At 45.5% G+C, this 24,790-nt stretch overlaps 1 protein-coding gene across 5 annotated transcripts in view; it reads right to left on the bottom strand.

Moving 5' to 3' along the window:
* Window positions 1-648: 648 nt before the first annotated feature.
* The window catches only part of ABCC6 (ATP binding cassette subfamily C member 6), a 55,098-nt gene continuing 30,956 nt past the window's right edge, over window positions 649-24,790 (bottom strand). For 2 of the 5 annotated variants that reach the window (XM_087729156.1, XM_087729157.1), the window contains exons 23-31: window positions 23,426-23,736; window positions 21,195-21,394; window positions 18,930-19,056; window positions 16,776-16,877; window positions 15,688-15,834; window positions 12,851-13,009; window positions 8,490-8,656; window positions 3,531-3,725; window positions 649-1,453 (exon numbers count right to left, since the gene is read on the bottom strand). In XM_087729156.1, coding sequence (XP_087585282.1) covers window positions 1,342-1,453; window positions 3,531-3,725; window positions 8,490-8,656; window positions 12,851-13,009; window positions 15,688-15,834; window positions 16,776-16,877; window positions 18,930-19,056; window positions 21,195-21,394; window positions 23,426-23,736 — 1,520 coding nt within the window. In that variant the 3' untranslated portion in view covers window positions 649-1,341. Of the gene's footprint in view, window positions 1,454-3,530; window positions 3,726-8,489; window positions 8,657-10,553; window positions 10,988-12,850; window positions 13,010-15,687; window positions 15,835-16,775; window positions 16,878-18,929; window positions 19,057-21,194; window positions 21,395-23,425; window positions 23,737-24,790 lie in introns of those variants that run through there. The other 3 variants (XM_087729158.1, XM_087729160.1, XM_087729159.1) reach the window with 3 other exon arrangements.

Here is a 24,790-nt window from a genome sequence, read left to right as displayed (position 1 = left end):
CACACTTGGCCACTAAAGAATTCTATTCTATTCTATTCTATTCTATTCTATTCTATTCTATTCTATTCTGTTCTGTTCTGTTCTGTTCTGTTCTGTTCTATGCTATGCTATGCTATTCTATTCTTCTTCATTCTAATTTCCATTCCATTCCATTCCATTCTATTCTTCATTCCAATTTCTGTTCTGTTCTTCAATCCAATTTCTCTTCTATTCTCTTCTGTTATGTTCTATGCTATGCTATTCTATTCTTCTTCATTCCAATTTCTGTTCTGTTCTGTTCTTCAATCCAATTTCTCTTCTATTCTATTCTGTTATGTTCTATGCTATGCTATTCTATTCTTCTTCATTCTAATTTCTATTCTATAATTCTATTCTATTCTATTCTGTTCTGTTCTTCATTCCAATTTCTGTTCTATTCCTATTCCTATTCCTATTCCTATTCCTATTCCTATTCTATTCTATTCTATTCTATTCTATTCTATTCTATTCTATTCTATGATTCACTTATCTGGAATGGTATAGGATTTCCTGCTCAAGCAGGGGATTGGCCTAGATGACCTCTAAGGCTCGCTTCCAACTCTGCTATTCTGACGTTCTGATATTTCAACCCGTCTCCAGCAGGATACAAAAGTTGGCTTTGCTTATCAGTTTAGCATTTACTATTTCTGCAATTGCGTTGCTTTAATTGGGGACTAAGCAACAAGGCAGTGAAAGGGATTATGAGTAAAATGAGTGACATCTTTGACATGATCAAAGCCAAAATACAAGGCTGTTCTGCGCAGTGTTTTTGGCTAGCGGGGATGGCATCAGCGACGACATTTGCTCGAGCCAGGCGTGGTTCAGCTCCAAGAAAGGATCATGCTCAGTGCATGCTGGTTTCCGCATTCCGCAGAGTCGAGGTGGCGCAGTGGTTAAATGCAGGACTGCAGGCTACTTCAGCTGACTGCAGTTCAGCAGTTCGGCTGTTCAAATCTCACTGGCTCAGGGTTGACTCAGCCTTCCATCCTTCCGAGGTGGGTAAAATGAGGACCCGGATTGTTGTTGGGGGCAATATGCTGACTCTGTAAACCGCTTAGAGAGGGCTGAAAGCCCTATGAAGCGGTATATAAGTCTAACTGCTATTGCTTCTACTGCTATTTGTGGTACAGCAAAGGGCCAGGCTGAAATTAAGCCGGGAAGAGTCTGACTTCTGTTCTCCATCTGCTTTGCACTTATGCTGCAAGAGAACACATCGGTTGTTTCACAAGCCAAGGGTTGAGCTCTCCCTGCTCACAGCCAGAAAATTAAGAAAACGTCCTTTTTCAAACGAAGCAGCCGTTCAGCGTGTTCTTCCAACTCAAGTCACTTCACTAGCCCTGAATCCACCGCCATTTTGTAGAATAGTCCCTTCTGGACTCTCAATGCTTCTGGGGTATCAAGTTCGGCCACTTGTCCGTTTTCCATCACTAAAATTCTACAAATATGAGAAACGAATCAAGGTTAGTCTACAACAGGGGTCGGCAAACTTAAACACTCAAAAGAGCCATTTGGACCCGTTTCCCACAGAAAAGAAAACACCGGAAGCCACTAGGGTCCTAACCGGAAGCCCCCCGTTCAATTCTGGAGCTCACCGGAAGTTCAGTTCCCCCACACCATAGAGTCTCTTCCTAATGCGGCGTCCTTTTTCCTCTATCTGTCATAACCGAAAGCCCTATCAATTGTGGAGACAACTGGGAAACCCTCCCCTTGCCATAGAGTCTTCTCCTGGCGCACTGTGCTTCTCTTCCCCCCTCCACCGGAAGCTCCTCTCAGAATTGTGGTGCCGACCGGTGACAGAGCCGCAGCAGAGGGAGGAAAGAGCCACATGCGGCTCCAGAGCCGCAGTATGCTGGCCCTTGGTCTACAAGAACCGGTGGATAAAAGCTACCTCAGTGACTCAGTTTCCTTAAGCGATGGCATGCAAGCTTGCTAAGCTTAGAGAAATGGGTGAACTATTGCAGGCAGACTTTTGACCACAGTACAATACACAACACCCAACATTTCAATCGCTAAGCGAGATGGTGAGTTTTGCCTCACTTAACCTTTGTTACCACATTCGTTAAGCAAATCGTTGCAGCTGTTCAGTGATTCCGGCTTCCCCATTGACTCTGCTTATCAGAAGCCAGCTGGGGCAGTTGCAAATGGCAAATCACATGATTTGTGGATTCTGCAACTGGCATAACTGCATGCCAGTTTGCCAAGCATCTGAATTTTGATCACCTGACTTCGGGGATTTTACAGTGGTCATCAATTCAACGACCGGTCCTAAATAACTTTTTACCAGTGCTGTTGCCACTTCAAACAGTCACTAAATGAAGGAACGAAGGATTGTAACTCAAGGGCTACCTGTACTAGGTAGTACCAATAATAGATAGAAAGTTGAAGATGTCTATTGATATTGACTTCTGTTGTGGCCCAGCAGGAGCCGTTGGAGCTGCCACCAGACTCCGACAGCGAGGGGCCCTATGAGGACCCTGGACAGGGTTCCGACTCCGAGCAGGGCGCAGAGAGACTGGTTGGCCACCAGGTGGCACTTGAGCCTTGGATCAGTGGGGAGGAGACAAGGGAGAGTGATCCAGAAACCAGCAGTGAGTTGTTCCTGGATGCACACAATCGAAGAGCTAATAGGCGTCAGGAACAATTATGCAATTACAGGAGGTAATTGCGCTCAGCTGGTGGTCATGAGGCTCCTCTCCAGACTATAAAAAAGACTGCTTGTGACACGTCCCTTTTGCAGAAGTCAACACTTTGACTAAAGAGAACTGTTGTAACTAACTTGGCAGGCTGGATTGCTGCCAAGGTTTGTCTGAGTTGCTGCCAAGGTTTGTCTGTGTCACACGATCCCCTTTGTTCATTGTTGTGGCCCGTCAGTGACCAGAGGAGCTGGCCGCAGATTTGGACAGTGAGGAGGTTGGGGAGGAACATGGGCCAGTCCTGGAGGCTGGGGAAGGCTCTGATGAGGACTTTGCATCAGAGGCGGAGACGGGGCCGAGGCCGTCTGGCAGTGATCAGATGCCTACGGAACTGGAGAACAGCTGGAGCCTGTTCCCAGTGTGTGCATGCGCAGAGCTGCCAGAAGAAAAGAACAACTCAGAAATCAGGGTCAACATGGGAGTAAACCCACAGATGGAAGGTGATTGGCCCCTCCCATAGAAAATAAAAGAGGAGTGGGCTTTTGCAGGAAACAATTCGTTCGTTCGTTAATTAGATTTGTTTCAGGAGTGCGAAGATCTGTCCATGAATCTCAGAGACTCTGTGCCCAGTCTTTCCTTGCACAGCACCTCATTTGGGGAAATATTTACATGGCAGCGTTCCAAGATAGATAAGGTCTGTGGTCATAAATCCACCTTTGAAAGACTGTTTCCCAGGCCTTTACTGAATGTGAACGAGAGGAATTCACATTCGTTTAATAAAAGGGGTTTTGTCAGGAGCAGGATTCTGCCTCCTGCTTTTTGGGGAAGCCTAGGTTCCTAGGAACAGTCTTGGGAATCTTATTTAAAGCCATCTCTTACCGGTCAAATTCCATCATGGCATTTAGTCGGTGGGCGATGGTCAGAACTGTGCACTCCTTGAAATGACTCCTTAGGGTGGCCTGGATCTGCAGGTCCGTTTCAAGATCCACAGCTGCGGTGGCCTCATCCAGAATCAGGATTTTGGCTTTCCGAAGTAAACCCCGAGCCAGGCAGATGAGTTGCCGCTGACCAACACTGGAAGAAGAATGGTAGGACAATTAAAAGCTGAGATCGGCCCTACGTAGTGAATTGGGGAGAGGAACCTTTGACCCAATGTTTCTATCTATTCCATGGATCATGAGAAGGACCTCGTATTGTTTGTAGAAGAGGAGGAGAAAGGAGAAGGAGTTTCCAGGTGTAGGAACATCTGAAAAACTAGGGCAAAACAACTTGAGGTTTTCAACGTTGAGCTACAATAACCAAGATAAATGGGACAGGCGAGAATTTGAAGCTCAACTACAGCTAAAAAAACTACAAGTTATTGTTGTAGCCCGCCAGCGGGCAGCAGAGCTGGCTGCAGATTCGGACAGTGAGAAGGTTGGGGAGGACCATGGGCCAGTGCCAGAGTCTGGGGAAGGCTCTGATGAGGGCTCTGCGTCGGAGGCAGAGAGGGGGCCAAAGCCATCTGGTAGTGATTTGCTGCCTCCAGAGCCTGACATCAGCAAGGCAGAAGAACAGCGGGAGCCTGTTCCCGGTGTGTGCATGCGCAGAGCTGCCTGAAGGCAAGAACAATTAAGAAAACAGGGTCGACTTGGGAGTAAGGCTTGGAGATGATTGTCCCCTCCCATAACACATAAAAGAGGAGCGAATGGGACGTGAGCTTTTGCAGGAAGCAACTAGTTCATCTGGTCGGTTCAAGCTTTGAAAACTTCTGTTTGACCCTGTGCTAAGTTTGGCCTTGCTCTGCATTTGGCAATTAAGACTCTGGCAGAATTCCCAGGGAGATAAGGCGGGTGTTTATCAACATTCCCTCTGAAAGACTGTGGCAACTCAAGCAGACGGTTCCACCACAAAACCGTGTTTGACTAAACCACGCTCGATGAAACCGCGTAGCTGACGTCATCAACAGGGCGACAACAGCGTGGAGACAGAAGCATGCTGTAAACGCTAAACCTAAAATTAACCCCTAAACCTAAACTTAACCCCCTAAACCTAATCCTAAACCTAACCCTAAGCCTAAACCTAACCCTAAACCTAACCCTAAACCTAACCCTTATCCTAACCCTAAACCTAATCCTAACCCTTAACCTAACCCTAACCCTAACCCTAACCCTTAACCTAACCCTAACCCTAACCCTAACCCTAACCCTAACCCTAACCCTAACCCTAACCCTAACCCTAACCCTTAACCTAACCCTAACCCTAACCCTAACCCTAACCCTAACCCTAACCCTAACCCTAACCCTAACCCTAACCCTAACCCTAACCCTTAACTTAACCCTAAACCTAACCCTAAAGCTAACCCTTACCTTAAGTTGAATCGGCTTGCTTTCAAAGCGCTATTTAAAGCGCCCTTCTTTCTCCGCGCTCGCTGTTGTTGCCCTGTTGATGACGTCAGCGACGCGGTTTAATCGGGCGCGGCTTAGTCGAGCGCGGTTTTGTCGTGCCACGCAAGCAGACATCTGCCGGAATCTTCACAGACTGTTTGTGAAGCCTTGTGGGCTGTGAATGACCACAATTCACAGCTGTATAAATAAAAGAAGGTTTTGAGGACTAAGATTGTGATTTATGCTTTCTCAGGAAGCCTAGGTCAGAACTGTTACCCCTTTACTCCAGAGTTTCTCAATCTTGGAGACTCTAAACTGTCTGGACTTTGACTCCCGTATTGATCTGATTTCAAAACAATTCTTTAGAAAGCAAATGTGTCCTCCCACTGATTTAACCCATCCTAATTTAGCGGGTTTGTTTGTGACCGATCTGCACTTCCATCCAAGATGTCCTTCCCCCTCCGCTCATCCTCTGCCAATACTGTACCAATCTGTTGCATCCCAAAATGATCTCTCTCCTCCCAAACTCGTCTCTCGGATGAGACCCGTTTAAATTTACATTAATTTGAATTGTGTGCAGCTTGCCACAATTTATGGCATTTACATAAAGATGCCATTATGCAAATGGCATCAATCACCACAAATGACAACATTTGCAATTTAACTCGAGTGATGGGCACTGCTTTCCTCAAAGCAATCGGTCCAAATAAAAAGTTCACCATGCTATTATTTTAAGTGCTTTTTAGTGGTCCTATCTTTGAGGATAACAAAAATCTATCTATCATTCATCTATCTATCTATCTATCTATCTATCTATCTATCTATCTATCTATCTATCTATCTATCTATCATCTATCTATCTATCATCTATCTATCATCTATCTATCTATCTATCTATCTATCTATCATCTATCTATCATCTATCTATCATCTATCTATCTATCTATCATCTATCTATCATCTATCTATCTATCTATCTATCTATCTATCTATCTATCTATCTATCTATCTATCTATCATCTATCTATCTATCTATCTATCTATCTATCTATCTATCTATCTATCTACCCCGAGGGGTGTTATGGGTGTCTTACCCCCATAGTATTTTTTTTCCAGAGAGTAAGTCATCTGTGTACCAAGTTTGGTTGAAATTGCTCAAGGCATTCCAGAGTTCTGTTGGAACATAGAATAGAAGAAAGAAAGAAAGAAAGAAAGAAAGAAAGAAAGAAAGAAAGAAAGAAAGAAAGAAAGATACATAGATAGATAGATAGATATCCTCCAGTATTTGTTTCCAGAGAGTAAGTCATCTGTGTACTAAGTTTGGTTGAAATTGCTCAAGGCATTCCAGAGTTCTGTTGGAACATAGAATAGAATAGAAGAAAGAAAGAAAGAAAGAAAGAAAGAAAGAAAGAAAGAAAGAAAGATAGATAGATAGATAGATAGATAGATATCCTCCAGTATTTGTTTCCAGAGAGTAAGTCATCTGTGTACTAAGTTTGGTTGAAATTGCTCAAGGCGTTCCAGAGTTCTGTTGGAACATAGAATAGAAGAAAGAAAGAAAGAAAGAAAGAAGGAAGGAAGGAAGGAAGGAAGGAAGGAAGGAAAGAAAGATAGATAGATAGATAGATAGATAGATAGATAGATAGATAGATAGATAGATAGATAGATAGATATCCTCCAGTATTTTTTTCCAGAGAGTAAGTCATCTGTGTACCAAGTTTGGTTGAAATTGCTCAAGGCGCTCCAGAGTTCTGTTAGAACATAGAATAGAAGAAAGAAAGAAAGAAAGAAAGAAAGAAAGAAAGAAAGAAAGAAAGAAAGAAAGAAAGAAAGATAGATAGATACCCTCCAGTATTTTTTTACAGACAGATAGACAGACAGACAGACAGGCGCGCGCGCGCACACACACACACACACACACACACACACACACACACACGTATGGCTCTCTCTCTCTGTGTGTGTATGTATGTTCCAGCATAACTCTGGAACGCCTTGAACAATTTCAACCAAACTTGGTACACAGATGACTTACTCTCTGGAAAAAAAATACTGTGGGGGTGAGACACCCATAACCCCCCTCGGGGTGTGTGATCTGCTAAGATACAGCCTGTTGTGCCTTAAAATGGCTTCTACTGTACAGCGCAGTGAAGCTGCCATGGTAATGGCTTTGCAATACTCCACAAGGGGCTCCCTCTGGTAAGGGGGGAAATTCAACATTAGAAATTACGCTGCTGGGGACACAGGGAAAACATTTTTAACTAATTTAATTGTCGCCAAAATCAGGGCTCAGGGCGAAGTTGCTCTTGCCATCGCCTCTTCAGGAAGTGCGGCGACGTTCCTGGAAGGAGGGAAGACAGCCCATTCCGCGCTTACGTTGCCACTTGACATCGCCATTCCTGTCTAATACAGGGTTGGAATACATAAATACCAGGGCAATGCCGAATTATCAGCTAGTGTTAGGAATAAATTTAGGACTTAAATATCAGCCAGCTTCTAGACCAAGGGTGGGTTTCTCCCAGTTCGCACCGGTACGCCAGAACCGGTTCGTGAAATTTAGTGTACCTTTTGGAACCTGTTCCAAAAGGAAGGAAGGAAGGAAGGAAGGAAGGAAGGAAGGAAGGAAGGAAGGAAGGAAGGGGGAGAGATACACACAAGAAAGGAAGGAAGGAAGGAATGGAAGGAGTGAGAGAAAAGAGAGAGAGAAAGAAAGAAAAAAGAAAAAGAAAAAAAGAAAGTGGGAGAGAGAGATGAAAGAAAGAAAGAAATAAAGAGGGGGAGCGAGACAAAAGGAAGGAAGGAAAGAAAAAGAAAGAAAGAAAAAGGAAGAGAATTGATGACCACAATTGAGCCCAAAATTTGGGCTGCTAAGCAAGAGCATTGTTAAGTGAGTTTCACCATATTTTCCAAGTTGGCCACACCCACCCAGTCACACGCCCACCAAGTCATGCCCGCCCATCACATGACCGCCGAGCCACTCCCACAAAACAGGCCACACCTACAGAATAGGTTCTAAAAATTTTTGAAACCCACCACTGTTCTAGATCTACTCTCCCACCAATTACAAACAATTCCAAAAGAGTAAGCCCAAGTCTAAGCAAGGGGTGCTGGTCAGAAACATTGATGAACCCATGAACCGAGGTGGCGCAGTGGTTAGAGTGCAGTACTGCAGGCCACTTCAGCTGACTACTATCTGCAGTTCAGCGGTTCAAATCTCACCGGCTCAAGGTTGACTCAGCCTTCCATCCTTCCGAGGTGGGTAAAATGAGGACCCGGATTGTTGGGGGCAACAGACTGACTCTGTAAACCGCTTAGAGAGGGCTGAAAACCCTATGAAGTGGTATATAAGTCTAACTGCTATTGCTATTGCTATCACTCCCAAAAAAAGAAAAAAAAAGAAACAACACAAACAAAAAACTCCAAATCACAGCAGGAGATATTTTTTCCTCTTTCCACCTTGGGGTTTGAATACCTGAGATCTCCACCTCCTTCACAGCACTCATAGGACATCTGACCTGGCAAATCTGAAACGAAGCTCTTGAGTTGGGTCTGCTCCAAAGCGGTCCAGATGTCCTCATCTGAGCATTGATTCAAGGGATCAAGGTTCTCTCTCAAAGAACCCCCAAACAAGACTGGGTCCTGAGCACAGAGGGAGAAAAAACACAAGATAGTCTGTTTTCCATAGCACAGGAGTGAAGAGGATGAAGAAAGATGAACACACCGTTTGATAAATGTTGTGGCCCGGCAGGAGTCGTTGGAACTGCCGCCAGACTCCGACAGCGAGGGGTCTTATGAGTCGGCCCTGGAGGAGGTGGAGGACCCTGGACAGGGTTCCGACTCCGAGCAGGGCGAGGAGAGACTGGTTGGCCACCAGGTGGCATCTGAGCCTTGGATCAGTGGGGAGGAGACAAGAGGGAGTGATCCAGAAAACACCTGTGAGTTGTTCCGGGATGCACGCCGTCGAAGGGCTACTCGGCGTCAAGAACAACAGCGTAATTACAGGGGGTGTTTACGCTCAGCTGATGCTCATTAAGATCCTCTCCTGATTATAAAAGAGACTGCTTGTGCCACGCCCTTCTGCAGAAGTCAACGTTAAGGACTAACAAGAAACAAACCTGGCAGGCTGGATTGCTGGATATCTCCTTGTTTATGTGGCTTGCAGCCAACGAGAGTCTGGACTGATTAAAAGAAACCTTCTCATTTACGTTGGTTTCGGCTTTCGTTCCTGAACGGAGGAGGGGGGTCAGAACAGATAAATATCTATGCCACTCAAAGAGCCATTTGGACCTGTTTCCCACGCAGAAAACACCAGGAGCCACAAAACCCTTCCCGTGGATGATGTGGTTGAATTAAACATTCTGTTTCCTTCTGAAACTTTTTTTTTGAGAAAGGTTTTTTTTAACATACATATAATATAATCCAAAGCTTACCCATACATCTTAACAAACATTTTTTTGAGTATTCAATCGTATATCAATTCTTTTTGCCATTAAGCCTCTGCCATTTTTATTTGCGCTTCTGCTTTCTGTACACCATATTATAGTCTATTTCGTCTTCGGCTTTCCTCCTCTTCTCCTCCCTACCTCCTTTCTTCCCTCTGCCTTCTCTCTCTTCTCTACTTTCCCTTGCTCTCTCCCTCTCCTCACCTCTCTTTCCACACCTTCCCTCCAGTGGTGGGATTCAAATAATTTAACAACCGGTTCTCTGTCCTAATGACCAGGTGGGTAGGCGGGGCTTAGTGGTTATGTGACTGTGTGGGCGTGGCCAACTCAACATCACTCACGTCAATGGGTGCTTCGCCTTAGCTCTTACAATGTAATCAGGGTTAACCGGAGAGTCAGTTTCTGTAAGGAGGGCAATAAAGATTAAGCTAGAAACAACACCAGAATGTTTCCTTCCCGCCTTCCTTACAGGATTAGCCCTGTGAAGTGGGGAAAAAAACCAAAAGAAGATTTCTTCCAACAACCGGTTCTCTGAAGCTCTTAGAAAGTTAAGAACCGGTTCTCCCGAATAGGCTGAACTGGCTGAATCCCACCACTGCTTCCCTCTCTCCTTCTCTTTACCTCCCTTCTACTTCCCTCTCTCCTTTCTCCCTCTCTCCCTCTCTTTATCTCCCCTCCATTCTCTATTTTACGTGGTGCATTTCCACCTTTTAGCACACCCCATTTAATATCAATGGAATTGATAATGATATTCCCAACGAAAGAAGTGGAAAAAAAAACAGTTTTCCATATTGCTGGTTTTTGTTTTAAAGGTATACCTTTATATACGAATTCCAATTGTTTCCTCTCCCCCCCAACAATTTCTTTTTTGGACGCAGTGCAAGACGGATTCAAACTTCCCGCTATCTTCATCATGCTGTTACATATTTTTACATCATTAAGCGTCCCTATTTTATAATTTTAACTATACGTTATTGTTGTGGCCCGGCAGGTGCCGTTGGAGCTGCCGCCAGACTCCGACAGAGAAGGGTCTTATGAGTCGGCCTTGGAGGAGGTGGAGGACCCTGGACAGGGTGTTCGACTCCGAGCAGGGCGAGGAGAGACTGGTTGGCCACCAAGTGGCGGCAGAGCATTGGATCAAAGGGAATGTTCATGAAAACATTTGGGAGTTGTATCAGGATGCATGCAGGCGGAGGGCTACTCAGCGTAAAGAACAAAGGAGTAACTACAGGAGGTGCTTACGAACAGCTGATGCTGATCAAGATCCCCTCCTGCTGATAAAAGAGACTGCTGATGCCACGCCCTGGTTGCAGAAGTCAACATTCTCGTTCTGGGTCTTGTTTGCGTTCACAAACCGAGAGAAGCCAACTTGGATAAGTGGCTTGATAACAGAAGCCGGGTTTGCAGTGTTTTGGGAGTTATAGGGCTTTCTGCCAGAGCTATTATCTTTGTTTATTTGGGCTTGCAGCCAACAAGAGCTTGGACTGATTAAAACATTTTTTTTGTATGTCTGTGTTGGCTTTCGTTCCTGAACGGAGAAGGGGGGTCAGAACATTATTAGATGTATTTCCACATTTTCCCTCCATTTCCCCCCCTCTTCTGATAACTTTCCCAACTAATTTTTTTTTCTTATTTGTAACCCAACACAATCATTTCACCTTCCAGTATTGATTGATATCAGCTGGCCTACTATCTTTATTCACCTTAGTTAATTTACCTTTAGTTCAAAACTTTTTTTTCCTTGGATTTATCGGTTCACCGACAAATGCGCACACGACAAAAGCGTGCCGACAAAACCGTGGCGAGAAACCTGCGACGTTGAAATCGCGCCCACAACAGCACGCCGAGAAAAGCGTGCCATCAACAAACAACGCGAAAACAAGGTAATAATTCTAACCCTAACCCTAACCCTAACCCTAACCCTTACCTTAACCCTAATCGCGCTTTTGTGGGTACGGTTTTGTCGGCGCGCTGTTGTGGGCGCGATTTCGACATCACGGTTTTCTCGCCGTGGTTTTGTCGGCGCGCTTTTGTCGTGCGCGCATTTGTCGTGTCACAGGATTTATCCATTTGACATGGACTCTGTAAGGCATTGAAGGAAAAAAAAACATTGGAGAGCTGATTTAAGTGGAATATGTGCCCCTATGTAGATATTGAGTTGCAATTCTCTTGCTGCCTTCTTACCCTGACTTCTATAGGGAATGAGCAGGCTGAGCCCGAAGGTGGGGTTAAATGTGCCATCAGTCTGGAATTGCTCCACAGCCACTAGAGACCCACGTCCAGCCCCCCCCATGAATTCCATTGACCATCATCTAGCACCAATTTGACTTCACCATTAGTAGACTCTTACATATGAGTAGCAGCATGTAATAAATTTGTAGTGCTTTGAACTTAATTCAACTCAAGTTACTTACTCCTGACAAGTTGGTGTCATTGTGGTGTCCCATCAATGCAATGCAATAGCAGAGTTGGAAGGGACCTTGGAGGTCTTCTAGTCCAACCCCCTGCCTAGGCAGGAAACCCTATACCGTTTCAGACAAATGGCTATCCAGCATCTTCTTAAAGACTTCCAGTGTTGGGGCATTCACAACTTCTGGAGGAAAGCTGTTCCATTGATTAATTGTTCTACCCATCAAGAAATTTCTCCTCAGTTCTAGGTTGCTTCTCTCCTTGATTAGTTTCCACCCATTGCTTCTTGTCCTGTCCTCAGTTGCCTTGGAGAATAGCTTGACTCCCTCTTCTTTATGGCAGCCCCTGAGATATTGGAACACTGCTATCATGTCTCCCCTAGTCCTTCTTTTCATTCAACTAGATATACCCAGTTCCTGCAACCGTTCTTCATAGGTTTTAATCTCCAGTCCCCTAATCATCTTTGTTCCTCTTCTCTGCACTCTTTCTAGAGTCTCCACATCTTTTCTACATCGTGGCGACCAAAACTGAATGCAATATTCCAAGTGTGGCCTTACCAAGGCCTTATAAAGTGGTATTAACAGAGGTGGGTTCCTACCGGTTCAGACTGGTTCAGTCAAATAGGTAGTAACTCGGCCAACCACGTCCCTGAACCAGTTCTGTCAGCGGCGCCACAGGCGCCACCATTTTGTTTTTTGCTTCTGCGCATGCACAGAACCAATTTTTTAGAACTGTGTGTTCACACGTAGCGCATCCCTGAGTAAACAGCAGTAACAGAAGCTGGAACCCACCCGTGTCCCATGTCCACTCAGACAACCTCCTACAAGATGATGAGATGGGCTGCCAAAAGATCTTGATCCCAACTGAACATAGTGAAAGACTGAATGAAACACCCGTGTCTGTTGAAGATGTGGCTTGGGAGATCATCATTATTGGGGTGAACAGAACCATTACAAGAGGAAGTGGTAGACTGGCTTCATACCTGTGGGACAATCGTAATCTTGCTTCTCAGGTTGTGCAGGCCCATTTGGGCAATGTTGACTCCATCAATCACAATCTCTCCATCAGAAGCTTCCACAAGTCTCAGAAGTCCCATCGCAAGGGATGATTTCCCGGCCCCTGTTCTTCCAACGATGCCCACCTAAAAGAAGAAAAACAGAGATTGAAGAAAGAAGGACCCTCTGATGGGGGGAAAAAACCGAGAGAGAATTACTCTTCCCTATCCTGCTTTCAAAGTGGCTCAGTGGCCTATGCTTAAGATTAGGAATAAGTTAAACTGCTTAAAGTTTGGGTAACAGCAAGAAGCTGAGTTCAACGTAGAGATCTTATTGACTTTCTTTTTTTTCCTCTTTAATCTCCTTTGTTTTAATATATTTTAGACTGTGTTTGTTAAAAAGCTATACCGTGTACGGGCTCTGGGAAGTCGGGGGGGGGGGGGGGAAGGGAGGTGGGGTCTTAGGGGGGGGAGGGGGGAAATATAGTATGTGTTAGATTTTAAAGTTACGCGATTGCACTTGTATACTGTTGCTCTTTAATTTTAGTGTAAAAATAAGACAAGCTGAATATATTGATAGATAGTAGAAATACACCGAAGGGAGGAGTAGAGGGAAAGAAGAAAGAGGGGTAGAGAGGGTGGGAGAGAGAATTGGAGGTAGGAGGAGAAGGAAGGGAGGGAGTGTATTGGGAGAGAAGAGTGATAGAGGGGGAGGGGAAGTAGGGTAGAGGGGAATGTTGGAAGGAAGAAGGAAAGTTGGAAGGGGGGCGAAAGAAAGGGTGTATGGTGGGTTGAAGTGGTATATTGGGTTTGTATTTTGGGGGGTACTGTTGACAAGAGGGAGGGCTGTGTTTATTGTTCAATGTTATATGCCCCGTTTATGCACAGTATATATGTGACTGTACGAAATGAAATGGAAATAAAACATATTATAAATAAAGTGGCTCAGTGGCTAAGATGCTGAGCGTGTCGATCAGACAAATCAGCAGTTCGGTGGTTTGAATCCCTAGCGCCGCGTAACGGAGTGAGCTCCCGTGACTTGTCCCAGCTTCTGCCAACCTAGCAGTTCAAAAGCACATAAAAAACGCAAGAAGAAAAATAGGGACCACCTTTGGTAGGAAGGGAACAGCGTTCCGTGGGCCTTTGCTGTTGAGTCATGCCACCCACATGACAGTGCTGGCCCTTTGGTTTTGAAGCGGAGATGACCACTGCCCCCTAGAGTCGGGAACGACCAGCACACATGTGCAGGGGAACCTTTACCTTTAGCTGTCTCGCTTTCTCAGATATATAGGAGTCTCTCATTATATTCTCACCACAGCCACCTCATGAGCTTTGCTTACTAAAAAAATAAATAAACCCGGTTCAAATATACTTGTGGACTCACTGGTCCAGTAAGGACTTCCATCTGTATCTCACGGGTCTAAATCCAACAGCTTAACCCCTACTGCATGCCGGATGTTTTAAGGCAGTGGTCCCCAACCTTTTTATCGCCGCGGACCAGTCAGCCTTTGATAATTTTACCGTGGCCCGCTGAGCACGCGCAGGGGTGGGGGGGCGTCTTCTGAGCGAGGCGTTTTCTGTAGAGCCGCAGGGAGACTGGGGAGACGTCTGCAGGGTCGCAGGTAAACGTCAGCTTTGGGCCACACGTGCGTACCTGCGCGGGGCTCTCTTCCCTGGAGCCTTTGCGCATGGCCCAGGAGCTTTTGCGCACGGCCCAGGAGCCTTTGCGCTGCAGCGATCATGTCCCCCGGCCGCTGCAGCGATCATGGCCCCCGGCCGCTGTGCGGCCCGGTGCCAGGTACTCCACGGCCCGGCACCGGTCCGCGGACCGGGGGTTGGGGACCACTGTTTTAAGGGACCAAACTTTCTAGTGGAAGGAAGAAGAATTTGGATCGGATCAGGGGTCTCCAAACTTGGCAACTTTTCCCCAGCTTGGGGGAAATTCTGGGAGTTGAAGTCCACAAGACTTAAAGTTGCCATTTGTATTTGTAGTTATTAGTTGGTCAAACCTGCACAAGATAGTAGGTGTAAATATAAACATGGATATGAATGAAAGAAATGAGGACAAATAAATGGGAACAGTAGGACAGGGACGGAAGCAGTGGTGGGATTCAGCCGGTTCGCACCTATTCGGGAGAACCGGTTGTTAACTTTCTAAGCAGTTCGGAGAACCGGTTGTTGGAAGAAATCTCCTTTTGTTTCTTTCCACTTTCCAGGGCTAATCCTGTAAGGAAGGCAGGAAGGAAACATTCTAGTGTTGTTTCTAGCTAATCTTTGTTGCCCTGCTTACAGAAACTGCCTCTCTGGTTAACCCTTGTGACATTGCAACAGCTAAGGCGAAGCGCCCATCGACCTGAGTGACGTTGAGTTGGCCACACCCACACAGTCACATGATCACTGAGCCATGCCTACCCAGCTGGACATTAAGGAAGAGAACTGGTTGTTAAATTATTTGAATCTCACCACTGGATGGAAGGCACGCTGGTGCACTTATGCATGCCCCCTTTACGGACCTCTTAGGAATGGGGTGAGGTCCACGGTAAACAGTTTAAGGTTAAAGTTTTGTGGGTTTGAGGATGTAACCACGGAGTCAGGTAGAGCATTCCAGGTGTTGACCCCTCTGTTGCTGAAGTCGTATTTTCTGCAATTGAGTTTGAAATGGTTTACCTTGAGTTTGAATTGATTGTTTGCCCGTGTATTATTGAGGTCGAAACTGAAGACGTCGTCGAAAGGTAAGACATTGTAAGCAGACAATTTTGTGTTGGGGAACTCTAGGAGTTGAATCCAGACATCTTTAAGTTGTCCAGGTTGAGAATATGTCTTACCTTCTCTTGTGGTTTGATCTTTAGGTTGATATTCTTCAGAGCTAGACTTAATTCCGGCCTATATCGCAAACTATAGCCTCTGAATTCAATTGCCCCTTCAGTGGGCCAGCTGCCACCTTGGAGATGATCACCCAAGGTCCACGGAGCCTGAAAGAGATGCCACAACAATACTAGCTCATATTAGCAAATCCCAAACGCGCCAAGAGGCAAAACTACAACCCCCCTCACCCAAGATATGGACTGAAAAACTACTTTAAAGGTAAAAGGTAAAGGTTCCCCTCGTACACATGTGCTAGTTGTTCCTGACTTTAGGGAGCAGTGCTCATCTCCGTTTCAAAGCCGAAGACATCTCCATGGTCATATATCCGGCATGACTAAATGCCGAAGGCGCACGGAACGCTGTTACCTTCCCACCAAAGGTGGTCCCTATTTTTCTGCTTGCATTTTTACATGCTTTCGAACTGCTAAGTTGGTTGCTAAACCGCTTAGAGAGGACTGTAAATCACTATCAAGCGGTATTTGTGGTGGGTTTCAAAATTTTTTTGAACCTACTCTGTGGGTGTGGCCTCCTTTGTGGGAGTGGCTTGCCAGCCATGTGACCTGGTGGGAGTGGCTTGCCGGCCATGTGTTTTCTCTCCCTCTCCCCCCCCTCTCTCTCTCCTTCCTTTTGTCTCTCTGTCCCTTTTTCCTTTTTTCTTTCATCTCTCTCTCACTTTTTCTTTCTTTTTTCTTTTTTTCTTTTTTTCTTTTTCTTCCTTTCTTTCTCTTTCTCTCTCTGTGTGAGTCTGTCTGCCTGTCTGTCTGTCTCTCTCTCTCTCTTGGAACCTCTTCTATAGGTGTGGCCTGCTTTCAGGGTCCACTGGTGGAACCTCTTCTAACCAGTTTGGTAGATTTGACGAACCGGTTCTACTGAATTGGTGCGAACTGGCAGGAACCCATCTTTGAGCGGTATATAAATCTATTATTGCTATTTATTGCTAGTTTCGGGCTGATAGATAGACAGCTAGAGAGATAGGCAGACAGGAGATTGAGGGTCAACTAAGAAAGTGAGCTGAGCCATTTTGTGACTGAAGAGAAGAAAAACTTACCTCTTTGGGGGTCTGTGAATAATCTCTCACTCTCTCCACAGACATGATATGGTTATCAATTTCCGCTGAGGCACGCACCATCCAGTTCAACACGCCAGTGATCTGGCAAGGAAGAAGGGGAAACTGTGATTTCGGGCCACTGATAGCTCCTATCAAACCTCAGAACTTAACTGGATTGCCTAAAGTTCTATTATGCTGCATACCCCCTGTCTACTGTTCTCAAAACTCAACTTTTTAAAGCTGGATCACCTCTTATTTCACAAGTCCCTTCCAACAGGGATTTGTATATCTGCAGTGCAGGGGTGAAATCCAGCAGGTTCTGATAGGTGCTGGAGAACTGGTATCGGAAATTTTGAGTAGCTCGGAGAACCAATAGCAGAAAGTTTGAGTAGTTTGAAGAACCGGTAGCAGAATTTTTGAGTAGTTGGAGCGGGAATGGAGATTTTGTACTATCCTTCCCCTGCCACGCCCACCAAGCAAGTTTCAAGTTTCAAGTTTAATTTTATTTATAGGCTGCCCAATCCGGGAGGACTCCGGGTGGCTTACAGAGAGGGGAAATAAAATAAAATAAAAAATAAAAATAGACAAGTTAAAAACAACAACAGATACATTCATTTCAGTCAGGGCTAGACCTCAACAATGCGGTCAACAGCCCCAGGCCTGCCGGAATAACCAGGTCTTGACAGCTTTTCTGAAGGCCATGAGAGTGGGTGAGGTCCAGATTTCTGGGGGTAGTTCGTTCCAAAGGGTCAGGGCAGCCACAGAGAAGGCTCTCCTCTGGGGAGCCGCCAGCCGACATTGTCTGGCTGACGGCATCTGAAGGAGGTCCACCCTGTGGGATCTTATCAGCCATTGGGAGGAGTGTGGCAGTAGGTGGTCTCGCAGGTATGCTGGTCCTAAGCCATGAAGGGCTTTAAAGGTAATAACCAACACCTTGAATTGCGTCCGGAGACCAATAGGTAGCCAGTGCAGCTCGCGGAGGATAGGTGTAACATATTGCTCGCGCGGTTGCATTGATTGATTGATTGATTGATTACATTTATATGCCGCCCTTTTCCCCAAGGGGACTCAGGGCGGCTCACAATTCAATCAGGGAAGGGGGTACAGACGGGGGGATAAAAAAGACGAGACATAACAATATAAAATTTAAAAACACACCACAACCATACCATTCGAGAAGGGGGGCAAAACTCTTTAGCCCCAGGCCTGTCGGAACAGCCAGGTTTTAAGGGCTTTGCGGAAGGCCTGGAGGGTGGTGAGGGTTCGAATCTGGACTAGTTGCAGTCTCCGAACACTTTTCAAGGATAGCCCCATGTAGAGCGCGTTGCAGTAATCCAGCCACACCACACCCACCAAGCCACACCCACCAAGCCATACCACGCCCACCAAGTCAGGCCCACAGAACTGGTAATAAAAAAATTGAATTTCACCGCTGCTGCAGTGATGGGTTGCTAACTGGTTTACTAACATTTCTCTTGTGCACCCTCGTGAGCAATACTTCTGTGCATACGCAGAAGCGTCCAGGTGGGTGGGAGGAGCTTCCCACCACCACCACAACCGGTTCGGCCAAACTGGCAGCAACCCACCTCTGTATATACCTGCCAGCTTTGGAAGCCATATTAACACTGGAAGCTTCCAAGCTCCCACATCCTTGTATTTGGGAAATTAGAGGAGTGGGGGGATTTAGTAGAGGGAATGTAGTTAGACATAACAGCATTCTTCTTTTCGGTCAAGGTTATAGTATTCCTGCACCTGGAGGAGAAGTGGTTGAAGCGATGTCTCGAGTTGGGATGGATGGAGATTGGACCATGTGATGGACTGATGGGTGCAGGGTTTGGGTTTGGACTTTCGACTTATTGAAGGGAAAGCTGGAACTCTCAGGTTCGGGTTTTCCCAGATGTGCCAGTATATCTGCTCTAATAAAATGGGACTTTGAGAAAATGTCTGTCTTGGAGTTTTCAACTAGAGTTGGGTTCTTCTGGAACGCTGACAATAACTTTTAAATCACCAATGAAACAAACAAAACACTGCAGTTGTGAATTGAAATCTGTGGTCATTAAGGAAATCTGACTCCCCGCATTGACTTTGCTTGTGGGAAACCAGCTGGGAAGGTTGTAAATGGCGATCAGGTGATCCATCATACTTTGAGCTTACCTGAAGAGCGCAGGAGAGGGAAAAGCCCACCATGCCAGGACTGAGATGGGCTTTGTACACCACAGCAAGTAAAGCTGCAAAAAGGACAATGGTATTCCCCAGAATCTCAATGTTGGTGGCAAGCCATCTGGAATAGGAAAAGGGTGAGATGGGAAGGAACAAGGAGAACAGATGGAGAAGGGAAGGGGGAGAATGGATAGGGAAGGGAAGGGGGAAGGGAAGGATGGGAAGGAAGAAGATGGAGAATGGATGGGGAAGGGAAGGAAGGGAGACAAGGAAGGAGGAAGGGAAGATGGAGAATAGATGGAGAAGGGAAGGAAGGAAGGGTGGGAAGGGAAGGGAAGGAGGAAGATGGAGAATGGATGGGGAAGGGAAGAGAAGGAAGGGAAGTCAAGGAATGATGAAGGGAAGATGGAGAATGGATGGGGAAGGGAAGGAAGGAAGGGTGGGAAGGGAAGGGAAGGAGGAAGATGGAGAATGGATGGGGAAGGGAAAGAAGGAAGGGTGGGAAGGGAAGGAGGAAGATGGAGAATGGATGGGGAAGGAAAGAGAAGGAAGGGTGGGAAGGGAAGGAGGAAGATGGAGAATGGATGGGGAAGGAAAGAGAAGAAAGGGAAGTCAAGAACGGATGAAGGGAAGATGGAGAATGAATGGGGAAGGGAAGGAAGGAAGGGTGGGAAGGGAAGGAGGAAGATGGAGAATGGATGGGGAAGGAAAGAGAAGAAAGGGAAGTCAAGAACGGATGAAGGGAAGATGGAGAATGGATGGGGAAGGGAAGGAAGGAAGGGTGGGAAGGGAAGGAGGAAGATGGAGAATGGATGGGAAGGAAAGAGGAAGGAAGGGAAGTCAAGGAATGATGAAGGGAAGATGGAGAGTGGATGGGGAAGGGAAGGGAGGGAAGATGGAGAATGGATGGGGAAGGAAAGAGAAGGAAGGAAGTCAAGGAATGATGAAGGGAGATGGAGAATGGATGGGGAAGGGAAGGGAGGGAAGATGGAGAATGGATGGGGAAGGGAAAGAGAAGGAAGGGAAGTCAAGGAAGGACGAAGGGAGATGGAGAATGGATGGGGAAGGAAAGAGAAGGAAGGGTGGGAAGGAAGGAGGAAGATGGAGAATGGATGGGGAAGGAAAGAGAAGAAAGGGAAGTCAAGAACGGATGAAGGGAAGATGGAGAATGGATGGGGAAGGAAAGAGAAGGAAGGGTGGGAAGGGAAGGAGGAAGATGGAGAATGGATGGGGAAGGAAAGAGAAGAAAGGGAAGTCAAGAACGGATGAAGGGAAGATGGAGAATGGATGGGGAAGGGAAGGAAGGAAGGGTGGGAAGGGAAGGAGGAAGATGGAGAATGGATGGGGAAGGGAAGGGAGGAAGATGGAGAATGGATGGGGAAGGAAAGAGAAGGAAGGGAAGTCAAGGAATGATGAAGGGAAGATGGAGAGTGGATGGGGAAGGGAAGGGAGGGAAGATGGAGAATGGATGGGGAAGGAAGAGAAGGAAGGGAAGTCAAGGAATGATGAAGGGAAGATGGAGAGTGGATGGGGAAGGGAAGGGGGGAAGATGGAGAATGGATGGGGAAGGAAAGAGAAGGAAGGGAAGTCAAGGAAATGATGAAGGGAAGATGGAGAATGGAAGGGGAAGGGAAGGGAGGGAAGATGGAGAATGGATGGGGAAGGGAAAGAGAAGGAAGGGAAGTCAAGGAAGGACGAAGGGAGATGGAGAATGGATGGGGAAGGGAGGGAAGAAGGGAAGATGGAGAATGGATGGGGAAGGGAAAGAAGGAAGGGTGGGAAGGGTAGGAGGAAGATGGAGAATGGATGGGGAAGGGAGGGGAAGAAGGGAAGATGGAGAATGGATGGGGAAGGGAAAGAAGGAAGGGTGGGAAGGGTAGGAGGAAGATGGAGAATGGATGAGGAAGGAAAGAGAAGGAAGGGAAGTCAAGGAAGGACGAAGGGAGATGGAGAATGGATGGGGAAGGGAGGGAAGAAGGAAGATGGAGAATGGGTAGGGAAGGGGGAGAATGGATAGGGAAGGGGGAAAGGAAGATGGAGAATGGACGGGGAAAGGAAGGGAAGGAGGAAGGGAAGGTGGAGAATGGATGGGGAAGGAAAGGAAAGGGGGGGATGAAGGGAAGGTGGAGAGAAAAGAAGGAGAGAAAGAAAACATTGTTCCAAGTCTCATTGGGCCAAGAGAGCTGCCATTGTCACCTCCAACAAGCAGCCTCTGAACATGGTGCTTCCTCCCTTCCAGCCACGGGGAATCCTTCATACCTGTCAGCGACCACTGCAGGGAAGGACACCTTGTGGTTTTCATCTACGTTGACATCATTCCGGACAATAAAACGCTGCTGGACTCCAAAAGCACGAATGAGGCAGCTCCCCTCAAAGGTTTCCGAGATGTTGGAATAGATGGGCGAGCGGCTTGCGGCTTCCAAACGTTTCAGCTGGCAGGAGGTGGTGACAAAAAAGACCTGCTCAGAGAAGGGGAGACAGAGGAGCCTGCTAAAGTTGGGAAGTCCACATTCACTTGCCTTCTTGAGTTTGGCTTGGGTGAGAGCTCAGGTTGAGCTGGGGGGGGGGGGCACAGGGGAGGTGGGAGAATGTGATGCTGCGATGCGAGGGTCTCTCCTACATTTGAGAGAAGATTTGGGTACTTCAGCACATATTTGTAGGAGAGATGCCCTCCAAGGAGAAGGAGGAGGAAAGTAAGCAGGACTTTCTCTTCCTTGCATAAATGTTGCTTTTTGGTTGAAAATGTTTGCATAGTAGGTTCCAAAACCATAGTAGGTTCCAAAACCTCAAATATATATATTTATATTTATATTATTTATATTTATACTATTTATATTTATATTTATATTTATATTTATATTTATATTTATATTTATATTTATATTTATATTATTTATATTTATATTTATATTTATATTTATATTTATATTTATATTTATATTTATATTTATATTTATATTTATATTTATATTTATATTTATATTTATATTTATATTTATATTTATATTTATATTTATATTTATATTATTTATATTATTTATATTTATATTTTTTATATTTATATTTATATTTATATTTATATTTATATTTATATTTATATTTATATTTATATTTATATTTATATTTATATTTATATTTATATTTATATTTATATTTATATTTATATTTATATTTATATTTATATTTATATTATTTATATTTATTTATTTGAGGTTTTGGAACATATATATATATACATACACACATACACACATACACATACATATATATGTCTCAAAGAGATATCTCTCTCTCTGTCTATCTATCTATCTATCTATCTATCTATCTATCTATCTATCTATCTATCTACCTACCTATCTATCTATCTTCCATCCACCCATCCATCCATCAATCGTCTGTCAGTCCATCCATCCATCCATCCACCCATCCATCTATCCGTCTATACATTAATCCATCCATCCATCATCTATCTATCTATCTATCTATCTATCTATCTATCTATCTATCTATCTATCTATCTATCTATCATCTGTCCGTCCATCCATCCATCCATCCATCCATCCATCCATCCATCCATCTATCTCCGTCCCTCCATTATCTCTCTCTCTCTCTCTCCACCCACCCACCCACCCATCCATCTATCCATCATCTATCCATCTAGATCTAGATCTATCTATACACACAGAAATCTCTTTGAGGGAGATGGGTGCTTTAGAAATAGGAAATATAAATAAATACACGCACATACACACAAACACAGGGAATTCTCGAGTCTTCTGCCGCACACCTCCCTAAGACTGATAAGATCACACAGGATGGGCCTTCTCCAGGTGCCATCAGCTGGACAATGCTGGCTGGCGATGCCTCGGAGTAGGGCCTTCTCTGTTGCCGCTCTGGCCCTATGGAACGAGCTACCCCCAGAGATCCGGACCCTACCCACTCTCATGGCCTTCCGAAAAGCTATTAAGACCTGGCTATTCCGGCAGGCCTGGGGCTGTTGACCTCTGGATTGAGGTCCAGCCCCGCTTAGATTGGGTGCATGTTGTGTCTTTTTAAATTTGTCGTGTTTTTATCTGTTTTTAATTTCTCTTAATTTCTGTTTCTGTAAAGCCGCCCGGAGTCCTCCGGGATTGGGCGGCCTATAAATTTAATAAACTGTTTAAACTGTTAAACAGAGTTACGACTGAAAAGGAGCCTGTCCATTACGGTCATAAGTCATAACAGTCATAAATCAAGTGAGCCACATGACTGATCCAATTGTATGACCTTTTTTGCAACCATGGTGTGAATGCCGTGGTTTTTAAGTGTTCCCATGCTTCATTATGGGTGTAGTTTTGCTGAAAACCGGATGTGAATATCAGTTTTTGGCAAACCATTGTTAAATCATGATCACAGGACTGTGGGACATTTCAAATAACCTGTAAGCAATGGCTAAAAAGCATCTCCTTTCCCTCATGGTTATAATAATATATCCTGAAAGTGCTGCGTACCTGAAAAGCAACGTATAGGGCTGACAGAGGCAAAATAGCCACTAAAACCATCGGTGTGGCTATCACAATCACAACGTAGATCTCCAGAAGGTTAAACAGGAAGCCCAGCAGAGACTTCAGCTTGTCCGGGATGATGGAATCAATTGCGTCCATTTCTTTGGAGAAACGGTTGAGGAGGTTACCGCTGGGAGTCTGCTCAAAGAAGCCCATTGGAGACCGGAGAACATCCAACAGGAGTTGCCGGAAGAGCTTACGGGAAGCCACGATCCCGGCCATAAACACCGCAGCAACCGACCCGAATTTCCCAATGGCTGCAACAGGGGATGAAAGATTCCAGCTGTTTCAGGCAGTAGAGGTCTTTTCCTTATCAAGATTATCATCACGTAATAGTGAGATGGGTGGCTACATACATTGATTGATTGATTGATTGATTGATTATTGAATTAAATCAGGGATGATTCGTTTGCATAGGATGATTTTTTTAAAAAAATATAGTTTTATTGTATGCTAAGAAACAAGCAATACATTAATAGCAATAGCAACAGCACTTAAGACTTATATAGTGCTTTACAGTGCTTCACAGCCCTCTCTAAGTGGTTTACAGAGTCAGCCTCTCTTGCCCCCAACAATCTGAGTCCTCATTTTATCCACCTTGGAAGGATGGAAGGCTGAGTCCAACCTTGGGCCTTTAACGATCGAGCTGCTGGCAGTGAGCAGAGTTAGCCAACAATACTGCATTCTAACTACTGGGAGGGAGGGAGGGAGGGAGGGAGGGGAGGGAGGGAGGGAAGGAAGTTAGGAAGGAAGGAAGGAAGGAAGGAAGGAGCAATAGTACTTGGACTTATATACCATTTTACACCCCTCTCTAAGCGGTTTATAGCATCAGCCTATTGCCTCCAACAATCTGGCTCCTCATTTTATCCACCTTGGAAGGATGGAAGGCTGAGTCCAACCTTGAGCCTGTAACAATCGAACTGCGGGCAGTGAGCAGAGTTAGCCTACAATACTGCATTCTAACTACTGGGAGGGAGGGAGGGAGGGAGGGAGGGAGGGAGGGAGGGAGGGAAGGAAGGAAGGAAGGAAGGAAGGAAGGAAGGAAGGAAGGAAGGAAGGAAGGAAGGAAGGAAGGAAAGGAGCAATAGTACTTGGACTTATATACCACTTTACAGCCCTCTCTAAGCGGTTTACAGAGTCAGCCTATTGCCCCCAACAATCTGGCTCCTCATTTTATCCACCTTGGAAGGATGGAAGGCTGAGTAACAATCGAACTGCTGGCAGTGAGCAGAGTTAGCCTACAATACTGCATTCTAACTACTGGGAGGGAGGGAGGGAGGGGGGGAGGGAGGGAGGAAAGAAGGAAGGAAG

The sequence above is a fragment of the Thamnophis sirtalis genome, unplaced genomic scaffold (genome assembly GCF_051295495.1).
Source record: "Thamnophis sirtalis isolate CommonGarterSnake01/CBP01778 unplaced genomic scaffold, rThaSir2_p1.2 scaffold_14, whole genome shotgun sequence".
Classification (NCBI taxonomy): Eukaryota; Metazoa; Chordata; class Lepidosauria; order Squamata; family Natricidae; genus Thamnophis; species Thamnophis sirtalis.
This window is presented reverse-complemented; position numbering and strand designations above follow the sequence as displayed.